Source organism: Cheilinus undulatus, linkage group 17 (assembly GCF_018320785.1).
Source record: "Cheilinus undulatus linkage group 17, ASM1832078v1, whole genome shotgun sequence".
Classification (NCBI taxonomy): Eukaryota; Metazoa; Chordata; class Actinopteri; order Labriformes; family Labridae; genus Cheilinus; species Cheilinus undulatus.
The window spans coordinates 20,183,199-20,198,427 of NC_054881.1; the positions used below are offsets into that span (position 1 = coordinate 20,183,199).

General features: G+C 37.2%; 2 protein-coding genes across 4 annotated transcripts in view; one reads left to right on the forward strand and one right to left on the reverse strand.

Annotated features, from left to right (window-relative positions):
- The window catches only part of akna (AT-hook transcription factor), a 28,664-nt gene extending 17,634 nt beyond the window's left edge, over positions 1–11,030 (forward strand). The window contains exons 17-24 of one of the 2 annotated variants that reach the window (XM_041810683.1): positions 3,771–3,903; positions 4,438–4,596; positions 4,696–4,835; positions 6,207–6,326; positions 6,485–6,589; positions 6,744–6,833; positions 7,969–8,119; positions 9,038–11,030. In XM_041810683.1, the coding sequence (XP_041666617.1) occupies positions 3,771–3,903; positions 4,438–4,596; positions 4,696–4,835; positions 6,207–6,326; positions 6,485–6,589; positions 6,744–6,833; positions 7,969–8,119; positions 9,038–9,290 (1,151 nt within the window). In that variant the 3' untranslated portion in view covers positions 9,291–11,030. The remainder of the gene's footprint in view (positions 1–3,770; positions 3,904–4,437; positions 4,597–4,695; positions 4,836–6,206; positions 6,327–6,484; positions 6,590–6,743; positions 6,834–7,968; positions 8,120–9,037) is intronic. The other variant, XM_041810685.1, reaches the window with a different exon arrangement.
- Positions 11,031–11,153: 123 nt separating this feature from the next.
- Positions 11,154–15,229, reverse strand: part of stxbp1a (syntaxin binding protein 1a) — a 55,171-nt gene continuing 51,095 nt past the window's right edge. For both annotated transcript variants that reach the window (XM_041810687.1, XM_041810686.1), the window contains one exon: positions 11,154–13,379. In XM_041810687.1, the coding sequence (XP_041666621.1) occupies positions 13,297–13,379 (83 nt within the window). In that variant the 3' untranslated portion in view covers positions 11,154–13,296. The remainder of the gene's footprint in view (positions 13,380–15,229) is intronic.

The following is a 15,229-nucleotide window of genomic DNA, read 5'->3' on the forward strand; positions in this document are numbered from 1 at the left end:
CAGTATTAAGATTGGGAATCAAATGAAGTCAAACAGATGTATTTTATTATGCTGGCTTGTAGATCCAGTGTTTTAATGAGTGCTGAACTGTTCCAAGAGTGTGAAATTATGAGGTAGGAGACAGCTTCACAGTGCTTTTCAGTCATACTGTTTTTAATACAGGTAGAGAGTGAAGGCCAATTCATAGAGTCATTTAAAGCCATGATATTTATGCCCGATATTTATGCCCTCACTCTGAAATTTGCAACGGTGAATCAGTCAGGTTTCAGAGGACTTCACAGTATGATCATTGCGGTCACATCCATCACAAATGACATTATTTCTCATATTGACAAAAAGAAATAATGTGCTGCACTATTTGTAGACTTAACAAAAGCATTTGACACGTTGACCATTCCTTCCTCCTTATGAGGTTAAGAGGGATTGGCTTTGACTCTCCATCCTATAAATGGTTCCAGGACTACATTTTACAGAGAAAATGAAAGTCCTGCAAGGATAGTGGAAATTGGGGATTTTTTCTCTTCATTAATGGATAGCTTTGATGAAAAGAGGAATCAAAATTGATCAGACGGGCTTTATACGTCAAAGACAAACCCAAGACAACATTAGACTGACCTTACATGTGATTAGCCACGTAACACACCACAACATAGAAGCAGTATTGGTAGGGTTAGACGCAGAAAAGGCTTTTGATTGTGTGAACTGGTCTTTTTTGTTCAGAGTGCTGGAGGCTTTTGGTTTTCATAATATTTTTATTAAGACAATACAAGCTCTTTATGAAAGCCCTAGGGCAAGAGTTAAGGTTAATGGAGCAGTTTCAAACTTATTCTCATTAGAGCGTGGTACAAGACAGGGCTGCCCGCTTAGTCCCCTCTTGTTTGCAATTTTTATTGAGCCCCTGAGCCAGTGGGTTAGACAGAACAATGATATTAAAGGTATCGTTATGAGAGGAGGAGAACAAAAGATTTTGCTATTTGCAGATGATGTATTGGTGTACCCGTCAAGCTCGGAATCTTCACTTAAAAAATTATTTTCACTTCTGGAGCATTATGGATCCTTCTCTCGATATAAGTTAAATGTTTCCAAAACTCAAATCCTCAGATTTAATTATAATCCATCAGAAAATATAAAGAAAGAGTATAACTTATGTTGGGAAGCTGAATTTATGAGCTATTTGGGGGTAAATATTCCAGTAGATTTATCAAATCTGTTTTCACTCAACTTTATTCCCCTGAACAAAAAAATTAGGGAGGATATAAGGAGATGGGACCTATTACCTTTTCTCAGTTTTGGGGCTCGAATTGAATCTGTGAAAATGGTTATTTTGCCAAAATTGCTGTATCTTTTTCAGTCCCTTCCACTAGACTTGCCAGACCAACAATTTCAGGAGTGGGATAAGCTTATTTCTAGGTATATCTGGCAGGGTCGTAGACCAAGAATTAGATACCAAAGCCTTCAACTGATGAAAAATAGGGGAGGGATGGCTCTCCCGAGTTTAAAGGATTATTATATTGCTGCTCAATTAAGGCCATAAATATGTTGGTGCAATCCAGAGTATTGTGCTAGATGGAAAGAGATTGAGGGGGCTATAACAGAAGAATTTCCAGTTCAAGCGGCAATTGGGGATATGGAGTTGTTGAATTATCTAACTGATTTAGGAAACCCATGGATTAAGGTATCGCTTAAATGGTGGGAGAAGGTAATAGTTCAGAATCACTTAAAAGAGGCTGTAAAAGTTTTGAGATGGTGTGTGTTTGATCCAGATTTTGCATTTAAAAGTTGGGACGGAAGGTTTAAGGGGTGGGCAGCACATGGATTGACTGCATATTGCACTTTTATGGATAAGGGAGTAATGAATAACTTTGAAAATTTGAGGAGACAGTTTGACTTGAATAAGGATGATTTTTACAGGTATCTTCAAGTTTGACATTGTATTATGCAGATAGGGAAAGGAAATAAGCAAGTGCACTGGGATAACCTTTTATTAAAAGCTTATATAGATGCTTATAAATTGAACACACACCAGAAAACCATCTCAAGGCTTTATAAAGGTTTACAACAAACAAAGGGCAACTCATTTTATGTTAAACAAAAATGGGAGAGGGAAGGCAACCTAGCTCTAAGCGAGGAAGAGTGGGAGAATTTATGTGAACTACAGTGGAAAACTTCCAATTCAACATTATGGCCAGAGTTTTGCTGGAAAAACCTTGTTAGGTTTTTCATTACTCCATTACAAAAAAGACAATATAACAGTTCCTCCAAATGCTGGAGACAGTGTGGGAGCCTTGAGGACAATCATTTTCATATATTCTGGTCTTGTGCTTCTTTGATCCCTTTCTGGAAAGAGGTTCATAAAATTTTGAGTAAAGTGTTTAATATACATATTCCATTTGAGATGCAATGTTTATATTTTGGTGCCTTACCCTCAGAAAATATTTCCTCAAAGGACAAGTATTTATTTCAGATTTTCAGTGCTGCGGGCAAGAAAGCAATTACTAGGAGGTGGTTGAAACCGGAAATACCCACAGTAGATGATTGGATTGACATCGTTTATGATAATTTCAAGATGGAAAGGATTACTTTCACCCTCAGACTGCAACAGGGAGCTTTTTTGAAAAGATGGGAAAGGTGGAAAATGTTTATTACATCGGTGCGACCATCATTTGTTTAAAGTAAGTTTTGGTGTCCTCTTTCCCTTCTTTATTTTTATTTTTATGCTTATAATTAATTTGATTTATTGAATTTGATCGCTTTTAGTGTGTTTCCCTCTGCCAAGGGTTTTTTTTTTTGTTTTTTTTTTTAAGAATAACACCCAAACAGTTATGTTCGAGAGCATCTTGTTTACATCGTGTTTCCTATTAAGTTATCTATTTTTGGTTTCTTATTTTGTATTTAGCAAAAGTCCAGTGAGTTTCTTTTGATATGAAACTAATGGTGCAAGATTTTTGTATCTCACAAACAGATGGCAGTGAGTGTGATGTAAAGACATCTTTTTGTATGTGTGGACTAAAAGTTACAATAAAAAGAGAATTGAAAAAAAAAGAAAACAGGAATCAATAATGGATTCCTTGATTTACAAAATAACGAGTCACGTTACTGATAGTTGTGAAATGAATTCTTTTTTAACCAGTTACCCCAACACTGCTCTGAGCATTCAACAATCCTTGTTTAATGCAACAGCATTTATACACTCAGGAGTTTGTGTTTCACTGTTTTCTTTGTGTAAGTAACCATGTTAAGGTTAGCAATAATTATATTTTTGGGGGAAACTGTTCTTCTTTTTGAGTTTACTTTTTTCTAAACTGTGTTAATGGTACTAATGGTATTTAACTTCCAGTTTGGATAGAAACCTGCTTTTATTTTATAAGAAAACAAGGAACTTGTAGTGGGTAGAAATGAACAAAAAATCACTTAACAACAGAAAAAGACAACCTGCTACAGGCTAAAAAGGGAATAAAAAATATACAGTAAACGTGAAATGTTTCATACTTCAAGATTCATAATACTTTGCCCTGTCCACTGAGCTGTCTGGAAGTTTTACAGTGTAATGAGTCATTCTAAGGCATAGTGATGTCTTGATTTTCTATCACTTCTATACTGATTGTATTTATTTTGGACCTCGCTCACATCACCATTAACACATCATTGCCAGCCGCCTTCATCCATTTCTAAACCTCCCAAATCAATGCTAAGTTCTGTTGTCTTAGCATTTTCTTGCTTTATTGTAACTATTATTCTTTAGTGCTTATATTCACTCTTATCTGTCCCAGCAGCTGTGTCTGAAGACAGACGGGATGTCCACTACCCAGAATATATCAACTCCCTCCACAGCAACAGCTCAAGCTCCTCTCCCACTGCACGCCATCACCATGGCAATTCTCTCAGAAAGGCGGGGAACCACAAGTGAGTAGTGTAGCAGCATCTGTGATCGCAAACTGGGCCAAGTTTATGTCTCCCTGGGGAGATCATCTCTGATAGGGAAAAAATCACATTTTCAGACATTTTCTTTGCATTTACATTGAGATTACTTCACAATGATAAGGTACATGCACTCAATAAGCTCTAGTGTTTCCATTGTCATATTCTTTATGTATTTTATTTCAGAACTGGCTGCTGTTGATTGTGTTTCCATAGTAGGAGGTATTTTTGCTGCTTGGTGTGAAGTTGCATGAATTTTTTTATGAAGAGTTTGTGTGTTAAAGTTTGCACCGACACCTTCAATGACTCTTTGAAATTCACCTGAGCATTTGGGCACTTGAGTATTTTCACAGTGCAGAACTTAAGTGATTGCTTTCACTGGATTTGTCTGATATTTGACTTTGGAAATGTTTGGTGGTGAAAAAGTGAAACATACTGTGTACGTAATGAAAATATAACCATCTAAGTTCTTTAATGTGTTCATCAACCTCTTTTGTTTTTTTTGTGTTTCATTTTCAGTGCTGCCATTCAGACTCTGCAGGCAGAGGTGAGCAGATTAAGGGCGACATTAGAGAGGGAGAGCTGTTCCAAAAGTCAGAAATCAACAAGTTCTCACAGAGTAGTCCCAGCAGCTCAGGAGAACCACACTCACATCAACATCTCTACAACTCAAGCCAGGTTGGTGTCAGTCCTCCATTTACATGTACTTTACTATTTATTCTATCTTCTTTTTCATTTAATTATTGTGTTTTTATTTGATTTTCTTCCATGGCTTAGGTCTAGTGAGCGTGGGAGTTTCGTTACACCGGGAAGAAGAGACAGACATTCAAATGATGAGTTTGAGGACTCAGTGATGAGACGATCAACAAGGACGAGACCAACTTCTGCACAAAGACAGAAAACACATCCTGGTGTCTGTAGGTTGATCTAAGTTTATGCTTCTTTACCTCAGGACACTTTTAAAGCATTATATAATCAAAGTTTACTCACACTTTCAGTAGCAAACAAAGAGTTAAATGAAGAAGTAGCATTTGCTATATGTCATAGCAAAATGTGAATTAATGTCTGAGTACAATAATGATAATGTATTGCAAACATGCACACATAAGCATGTATACTTCTGTGTCGGATCTACACGATTAGTTGGAATGGCACTGACCCTAATCAGAAGCCTTAATACATAACCTGACATGCACTTCCTGAAAAATGAAACTTAATGTCATAAAAACATAGATGCAAGCCCTGTGATTGGTCCACTAGGTAGCATCAAATCCCTGTTAGACTATCTGGTAGAGAGAGCTCAACTGTGACAACACACTTTTTTTAATGGCTTTGGTTCTAGAGGTAAATCTGCCATTCAGATCATCCATTGACATTTTTCAAAATCCTTATATCAATGTTTGATCTAGAAACCAAGTTAGCCAGCCACCTGAATACTCAGGACTATAAAACAGTTGATTCAGCCTTTGAAAATGGGGAAATAGGCAAAGTAACAAGACTGTGTGTATGTTTTCTACAAGGATAAAGGAAGAATCATCCCATAATCAACAGAGATTTCCATTATTCATTGTAAGACTGCTTTTTCAAACTTTTAACCATAAATGCTTTTATTTCTACATTTATTTGAATTATATGTTGTAATATATTTTATGTTGCGTATATCTTGTGAAACCATAGCAGCATGTTTTGTTGTCATCAGCAGCCAGCAGTCATTGTTTGTGGATGGTTGACATTTTCATGGTTGCCATCAAATTGTAAATGGACTTTTCTAGCGATCTGACTACTCAAAGCGCTTTTACACCACCTCTTGAGGTTTCTTACTGGTAAAGGGAAGTTTTTTCTTGCTACTGTAACCTTGACTTCAGTTTGACGGTTTCATGATTGATTGTCCTTACCCCCATCTAATTCAGAGGTCATACAGTCCAAATTCTGAAATTTATTTCACTTTCAGTAAATGTAGCGAATCAACTGTTTCTCAATACTAATAAGCTGAAATGACATACACTCTGTTTCTGTTGCTGTTGTTTCCGTATGCAAACAAGCAGAGAAGATGAAGGGACAAGAACTAAGGTTTTCGAGGACTGTTGTGGAGTTAGACTGACTGAATGTCATGTATGCGTAAGCGTATAGTGCTCGTCAGCAACTATGGTATTGATTTGATGCAGAAGTATAAACCAGATTTTTGGCTTGCAACTAAAACTGTTGCAGGAGAATGATTTAAGAAAGCATATACAGTTTGCAATGTTATGATAATTTAATGCATGTAACGTTCTGGATTTTATTTACAGGTACAAAACCGCCCACACCTGAACCTCAGCCTCTGGTGTCCAGATCCACGCAAACATCAGCTGCAGCACGAGAGAGCCAAACTTCACACATGAGCATTGCCCATAGCAGCACACAGACCAGTAAGACCACCATCTCTCCACTGTAGACATACTAGCTACAGTAGCTGCACGTGTTTATATCATTACAGTCTGTAAACTTTTTGTTTTCTCTGAATGTATTTCAGAGACAGTCCTGCAGAAACAGATTGCGCTGATAAGTGTGTCTTTGTGTGTTGCAGAGCAGCACCCCAGCATGTCTGAAACAACAGATGAACCTGACAGCAGAAGTCGTAAAGCCCCTCTTTGTCCGCAGTGTTTTTCACATCACCGTGGGCACCCTGATAGTAAGGAGGCTCCTTTGTTTTGTCTCTTTTGTTAACTGTGCTTGCTTTCAGACAAAGAGACCAACACAAAGATTGTAAATCAATCCATTAGCTGCCAGTATCACTGCTTTTTTCAAGTCATCATGCTACCAGTGTTGTTTTTCTGTCCATCCAGCTGCTGGTAGCAGAGAGCCGGCCCACTCTTCTCACTGTCAGCACTGTCGTCTCTGTGGATGCTCTGAACCAAACAGCAGCTCTGAACCAGGTCAGAAGTCCATTAATCAAAGCTGTGATTCTGCTCAGACAGTCTAGGTTCAAGCCCTGTTCAGACCAAAGATTCAGATGCAATGAGTCCGTTTTAGAGCATCCCTGGTGTTGGTCACAGATGTTGCCAGTGATTCCGTTTGCAAAGTCGCAGACAGCTGGTTGCAGGATGTTGCAAGCAGATAAATGTGAACAAAAGAAATAGTTAAGGGTTTTGAAAGGTTAGAAACACTATGTTTGTAAGTTAAAATCATACAGTGCTTTGTGTTTTTTGTAAATTTTCACATGGAAACTTGAGCCCTTTATCACTCCCGTCCCCTACATTAGCTATACACATAAGCAGGATGCTACGAGCTGATACATGAGAAATACAAGGCTGTAGGCTCCAAATTGGTCCATGAAAAACTAATTATTCTCAGCATACACCTAGTCAGTAAAACTCCCTGTATTTAAGTCTTTCCTTTTAGTCAGAGTAAGTATTTCTTTGGACAAATTTTATGAGCCATATCAAAAAATGAATCTAAATCTAAAGCACTCATATAAATACACTATTAAACTTTAAATACTTTAAATTATATGAAGAAAATACTAACACATTGAATGCTCTCTATACCACATGATTTACATTTTAGTCTTGTTTGAGTCTCCTTGACAGAAACTAAACTTAACTTTTCATAATTTTTCAAAGATCTATTTTTAGCTACTCTCAGTCTCGTCTTCCTCATGGAAAAAGTTAGTTGATGAATATTTCTAGTCAAACTTTTGTCATTGAAATTAAAACAGATATAAAAATATATGTGGATATATGGATATTCTTTAGCTGAATGAAATTCAGATATTTTCTGTAAAGAAATGAAAATATAAAGTCAGGTCTGAACCTACTGAATGCCACATGTCACACAGGAATTTTTAGCAATAGTTGGCTAGATAATTGGCAAATAGTAAACAGACGTGAGCTTTGGCTTTTTTCTAATCATCTTTCTACTTAAAGTCCCTTTTTTACTCTGCAGTTCATTTTTACCTGTTCACTGATGGTAAACCGTCTTTTCATACAGATCAGTTGAGTTTGCAGTAAATGAAATGAGTTTAATTATCTTTTGTGTTAATGGAGCCTCTGGCTGCTTTGTGGTTCACAGACCATCGTAGAGTCTCCATCGCTACCAAACACTCAGCCTGCCAGCCAGCCCAGCCCCATCCTGCAGGCGTGAGCAGCTCATGCTTTACTGCTGCAGCTCCATCTCTACCACTGCACTGCATGCCTGTGTGTCCTCCCCCTCCCTCTCTCCTGTAAGTAACCTGCTCCCTCACCAAACACGGACACAGACATACTAGATGAACTCAGTTTATGTACCTACTTCTGTCCACCCTAAATTAAAATCTTAAAGCACATAGATGGTAATATCAAAAATAATATATTAAACTGCACTTTTTCAATTTTACTTGCATAAATCACAAGCTCTGAAGTTGAAGTCGAAAGTAAGACAATTCTCCAGGCTCCTTCCAATTTGAAACTATTGAACATTATCTCGTAATTTGTCTAATGTTAACATTTATAATGTCAAATGATTTAAATTTCTAATCGTGATTAATCTTAGCATTTCTGTAGTTAATTGTGATTAATCTCACCTTATTGTTACATTTCAAATTGTACTATTTTGCATTAAAAACTGCTTTTATTTTATTTTGATTTTTGTACTGTCTTAAACTAAGGGTTGTTAACTTCCAGTTTGGAAAATAAAGAACGTCAGGTATATTGAAGATTAGAAAAAATAAATACAGAAAAATGCTATAATTTAGAGATGGTGATGTTCCCTTATGACCAAAATATAATAACAAATATCGAAACAAATGCTATTTGACAAAACCAGTGGACAAAAGAAGTGCCCTGCTGCTCAATTTTCTTGTTTTTTAAGTATCGTGCGAAAACTGTAAAACTGCAATTGAAATTCAAACTTGATTAACTGAATTGTTGCCTTGGTATATAGGCCATTGCTAACTTGCAGTAGTGGGTGGAATTGCCAGTATGGTTGTCCACTTAGTTAATACCAAAGAAAGCATTTCCTTGATTGACCTTCACTTTAGGAAACAGAATGAAAAATTCTCCCAGAAAACCTGGACGTTTGGTTGTTGGTATCAGCGGACTTAAAACAAACTGGCTATGATATTTATTTTTTTATTTTGTCATCAACCTTCACCTTGTTTTAGGTTTTACTCACTGCCCCTCTGCGTGCCTCCTACCAACAGCAGTGGTAAATCTTCAGGGCTCAGAGGTCAGGGGGAGGTGAGAGTGAGGAGGAGACGCTCCCTGTCAGCTGACCGTCAGCTCTGCTTGGAAAGCTCTCTGAACAGAGCCAACAGAGCAGCTCAGCACATGAAAGACACCTCTGGACGCATGGCTCGCTCACTGGCTTTAGGACTACACTACCAGGAGCTGCTCAGGGCATCCTGCAACTACTAGACTGAAGACAGACCACAGGGAGTCTGAGTGACTTTAAGTCAGCACCAGCAACACCTCAGCCACACCATCACCAGGATGAGTGATGTTTGGACCAAGTCAATAAAAAAGCTAAAACACTCCTCTTTTCTTAAACTTTTATTTCTGTGTTTTGAGGAGAAACTGGGACTTCTGGTTTTTATTTTTTGGCTTTACTTAGAAAAAAAACTATACATATAAATCATACACGAAATCTCAGGTAGCTGAACAGTTTTGTTTCTCAGCAGCTAAAATGTACCTGCAGATGTGCTGGTACCTAACTGATGTAGATCAGTTGATTCTTTTGATCATATTGATTTTTTAAAACTGATTTATGAAATAATTAAATTCTATGTCAAAGGACATATACTCCAGGTGTCTTGTAATGGCAGTTTCAAAAAGTTCACACTAATTTTTTTAGGTTTTTATTAATAAGATGTCAGTTTATGATGTAAAACTGCGAAATTCAATGTCATTGTGAGCCTATCAAATGTTTTACCTGTCTCTGTGGTAGCATATTGCACTGTGAATGTAACTATAATGCACTCACTCCATCATAAATCAACTGTCAGTAGCCACTTCATTAGGTACACCTGTTCTTGTTCTCATAAATGCAGGTTTCCAATTAGCCAGTGACATGGCAGCAATCAGTAGATTCAGGGATGTAGACATGGTTCAGACGATATGCTGAAGTTTAAACCAAGCATCAGAATGGGGGAGAAAGGTGAGGATTTACAAACCGGGGTCATAGGCACACCACTGGATTATCTGTATTTTATGATTCAGTTCATAAGCTTACCCATTTATTCTCCAGATTTCTAACAGAGCTTTGATCAAATGGTTTGGCAAAGTATCAAAGCAAAGCTAAAGTCTCTTTAGAGCACCTGTCTGTGACACCACACAGACCCAGTAGCATGTCTACTCTTTTGTCCTGAATGATTGTATTGTTGGTGCACCAATATAATGTTTTAAATTCATATAAATTTAAAAATGGCTGACAGGTGGATTTCTGAAAAATGAATGAAACATAAAGCCATTCCTGATGAGATTTTTTTTTCAATCTCAGTTGTTTTTGGAGTTGTTTTAATAGCTACAGGGAGTTTATTTTAAAAAAAAATAAAGAAATGAATCATGTTCTGGGAGCCAGATAGGAAGATGTTGGGGCCTGATGTGGCCCCTGGGCCACCAGTTAATGATCACTGTCATACATGCTTAAATAAGCAAAAGGAAGTGTCTCTAAAAGTTAAACTAATTAGATATTTGCATTAACAAGCATATGAACAGGTAGACCCAATGAAGTGGTCAGTATGTAACTGGTCAGTGAGCCAGTTTGCTGGCTAATTAACATAATCGTGGTTATTAATGACATGGGATGCTGGATATCCTCAAAATGAATCTGTTTATATGTCGATAACTGAATTTTATGTGTAGCATTCATGTTTAGGATGAGTTTTTTTGTATGGTACCTTTTTTTGTTGTTACCTTGTTAGTGTAAAATATGAATGACTGAAGGAGACCTGCTGTGGCTGACCAGCTTCATGTGGAGCAGCATATTAGAATATTTTTATAGGAGAAATGTATCATTATGGTCTGAGAATTACAAAGGACTATGGATGTTACTTGTGAACCATTTCATTTTTTTCTACATCTTGATTCTTTTTACTTTTGTACCTTTTTTCTGAAACTTTTAGCCCTTTTTTAAAATACTTTTCAGGGACCTTTAGCTCTCCCTCAGAAGTCGAATAAATGTGGTACATCAATATTGGTGTGTTTTTGTTTTAAAACTCTAACCTGGTGGTGAAAAAAGGAAGATGAAACTTAGTTTCATGGAAGCCAATTTATTAGACAGCCTTACATATTAGGTACACATGGAAGTATTGTTTGTGCTTCAACACTCGCAAACATACAATCCCAATAAGTTAAACAGTTTGAGGACAGACTAATGTATCATTATTATTTTTTCTCTGATAAATAATTTGACTTTCTGAATAAATCAATTGATCTGACAGAGTAAATCCTATACAACAGCAAATTATAATAGAAAAAAAATAAACAAAGTCAAGCGTCTGCATCACAGAAAACGCATTATAGTGCAATATACAACTTGTTTGGCCAGGAATGAAGGGAGGGAGGAGGAAAAAAAGTGAAAAGGGTGAGTGTTCAATCTTTTTTGCAAAGCCATTCACCATTAGAGGGTTTTACATTGCACCAGAGGAGGAAACAGACAAAGAAAATGTAGATATTAGTTCTTTTTTCCCAGTTGACGACTAACAGCTAGAGCTAAACATCACAAACACGGAGGCTTCACATTGGCATTTTCAAAGGAAAAGGATCACTACTTCACAGTTAGAAATATCACCAGTCAACAGTGAGACGCTAAAACAGCAACATATGGCATATACACAACACTACTCAGTGCATGGCCCAATTAAACATCATTACTAACCAAAGATAAGACTTATTCTGACACAATACTGAAATACAACTGGCCCTGTAGGATTATTCATAAATATCAGCAAGCAACAGCCTCTTTGACATTAAAACGTGAAGGTTGTCCAGAGAAAGGAAAATGTCGTGATAAGGAAATACTTTACAGTCTCAACAGCCGGAGGAGGGACCATTCTGGCTTTTTACAGAGCGTTCTCTATTTCTAACATCTGCCCAACCTGGTAGAAACCAAATACTTTACTGAAAAGGTATGTTTTGAGTGTCAAACACTGGGAACAAAGCTATATTGCATTATGTTGCCTTTGTGACTTCAAATATAAAAGCTTACACAACAAAGGTCTGATCTATCTTCGTTCCAACTCTCACCTATGGTCACAAGCTTTGGATTAAACCAAAAGAGTGAGATCTTGATGTGGTTCAGGCATCAGGATGCTTCCTGGTTGCCTCCCTTCAGAGGTCTCCAAGGCTTGTTTAACTAGCAGGAGACCTCAGGGTAGACACAGAACTTTCTGGAGGGATTTTATATCCTGTTCAGTCTGGGAACACATGGAACTCCCCAAGAGGAGGTGGGAAATGTCGCTGGGGAGTGGGATGACTTGCTAAGACTGCAGCCATTGGAAAAGCAAACAAATGGATGGAGATAATCTCTTTAGCTTATCACTACAATTACAATTAGTGCTTATTTGGAAACTTGCACTTTTGCCCGACTTTTACATTGTCCAAAAAGGCCAAACAGGGTGTCCTCCTCAACAGATGTTCACCCACAATGAGGGAAAAGCAAAGACTGATAACTTTAGTGTTGCATAGTCCTAGTTGTCTTTAGTCTGTGGCAACACAAACAATAAAGCCTTGACCACTGCAAAAAATATCTAAAAGCATGTTTTTGTTTTGATACACAAAACAAAGCTTTTCACTTGGGTATTTAGGCCTACATTAAGGAAAAAGCTAAATGCTAACTCTGCGGCTCCCAGAACATCCACACTGGATACGAACACATTAACAGTCCACACAAGTCCAAGCATGCTACTGAATACGAACATCTCAAAAAGGCGGGGGCTCGGGAGGTCCTCTCTGATGATAAGTATATTGAAATATATTGCATGTTGACTGATATGATATATTTTACAACACCAACCTCTCAAGCTGCACATCCCTCCTCCACTGGCTTGAATAAAACTCACAGCAAGGAGGAAACCCAAAGGAATCAAGAAAAGATATGTCTACCTTTACACATTCTAGCAGGTTTCTTAGCATACAATATTACATTTTGGTACTTTCAGTTTTAAATGGCCTTCTGTCGTGATATTTAAACCTATTTAAATAAGTTCATTTAGTTGCATCCATTGTAAAACGTGAGAATACTTGCAACAGTTTTATTCTTTGATACAACATATAATTTTCATCATCTAAGATGTCTTTTTTTCTTCTCAAGCAAGATGCATACACATTAACGAAGGGTTGTTAAGGGAGGAGGAGAGGGGGGCGGATGGGTAAAGGGAACGGGGGGTTAAGGTGAGGAGGAGAGAGATGTTATAGGAGGATTTTAGCTTGTCACTTCCTCGTCTGGTTTGTTCATGGTCTTGAGCTGCTCCAGCAGGGTGGTGGGGGTGAAGATGCTGGTCGATCCTGGAGACACACACATTTATAAAACACACACACAGAAATAAAGGTGTTAGATCAGCACCTGAGGAAGGAAACAGGTAAAAATGTGTTTTCAGCTAGGGTAATGATGGCTTACTTTACATGAAAGGAGGGGGATAAAATGATGACAGTGACATAAGAAACGCTGCGGCCTAAAGATAGTGGAATTAATCTATAGCTGCTGACATGAACAAGTCATTTTAAGTGTTTTAGGTTTTTTTTGGTTGTTTTTTTTTCAAATATTTTCATTATAGTAAGACAGTACTAAGTAAGTAAGTAAATGTCCTCATTTGAGATTTATATTGGCATTAAAATCTCCAATAATCTGTAATTTCTTGATGTAAATGTTGATCATAAATTACAGGTAAAACTGCCCTTCTGGCTCATGAAATCAAGAGTGAAAAATATTTCCATAGCAATAAGACAACCTTGATCAAAACTGGCTGAATCTTTTCTTTTCTTTCGCTACTTATACATCTGGTTGACTCCATACTAGGAAGTATAGTATATTGACATGAGGAAAATTATTATTTTTTCTCTGTTTTTCTAAAGATTTTTTTCTTTCTTTGAGTTGATAATCTTGTAATTGCAGCAGGGGCTTACATGCAGGTTGTTCAGGTAAGCAAACATGCCCCGACTGTTTATTTAAATGCAGTTTTATTTAAAAATGAAACATGGGGAGATACTTGTGAAAAGGCTGTTGTAGGGGACTTTGATTAGTTACAAGAACCACATGCAGGAAAGAGCCTGGTGCAAGACAAAATCTAACTCAGGAAAACAGAGAAAATTGGATTTTTTTTTTTTTTATGTGAATGTAATACACTTCCATTGCATTAACTGAACACTAATAATTGGCACAGATTTAAGTCCAATATCAGGAGAGTAATTTTAAAAAGCGTGCATGTTTGAGACTAGTTCTAGCTGAGGACAACGCCCTCTCTCTCAGACCGCTAGTGTGAGACCCCACCACTGTGAGAACAGAAATGCCAGTACATATTTCCAGTTTTGCATATTTTTAGCTTTAGCTAAAGCTAGCATAGCTACACTAGCTATGTTTTTAACGTCAATATGTAAGCCAATGTAGCTAATTTAGCTTTAGCAACTTGAGTTTAGCAAACATAACTAAGCTAACATAGCTGCATAAGCTACATAGATATACATGAGCTTCACGAGCTTTGTCTGTTAGCTACCTAGTTTCTTACCTTATACTGCTAGCAGGGCTATGTAAGCTATGTATCCATAAGCTTTATGAGATTTAGCTATGTTAGCTACATACAGTAGTTCCATACATTACATTGCTAATGAAGCTAGTTAAGCTACGTAGCTATGCTTAATAAGCTTTTGCTACTTTAGCTACATAATTCCTTATGAGGCTAACGGAGTCATGCAAGCTATGTAGATATCGATAAGTTTCATGAGTTTTAGCTACTGTGGGTTAGCTACATATTTCCAATCCTCACATAGCTAATGGAGCTACCTAAGCTATGTAGATATCCATAAGCTTCTTGAGCTTTAGCTATACTAGCTACTTAGCTGTGAGCCATGTTAGAGGGCATCATGAAGGAAGAGCTTTTTCCTGTAAGCAGACTTTTAATTCAGCTTTATTAAATGTTTTATATTATTTTTTACTTTAACTTGAATTCTAACCCTTACCTCAACCCTTACCCATGAACTAACTGAAAGTTTAATCTGATTTTATTTTGAAAGTTTCAGCATGCATTTCCATTCTGACAGCTGCAGTGTCTCACAGCAACAGTCTGCAAGAGAGATTTAAAGTCTGCAGCTAAACCCCTCTTGCTGTCACAGCCCTGTCTTTCTTCATTAGTTTCTACAAG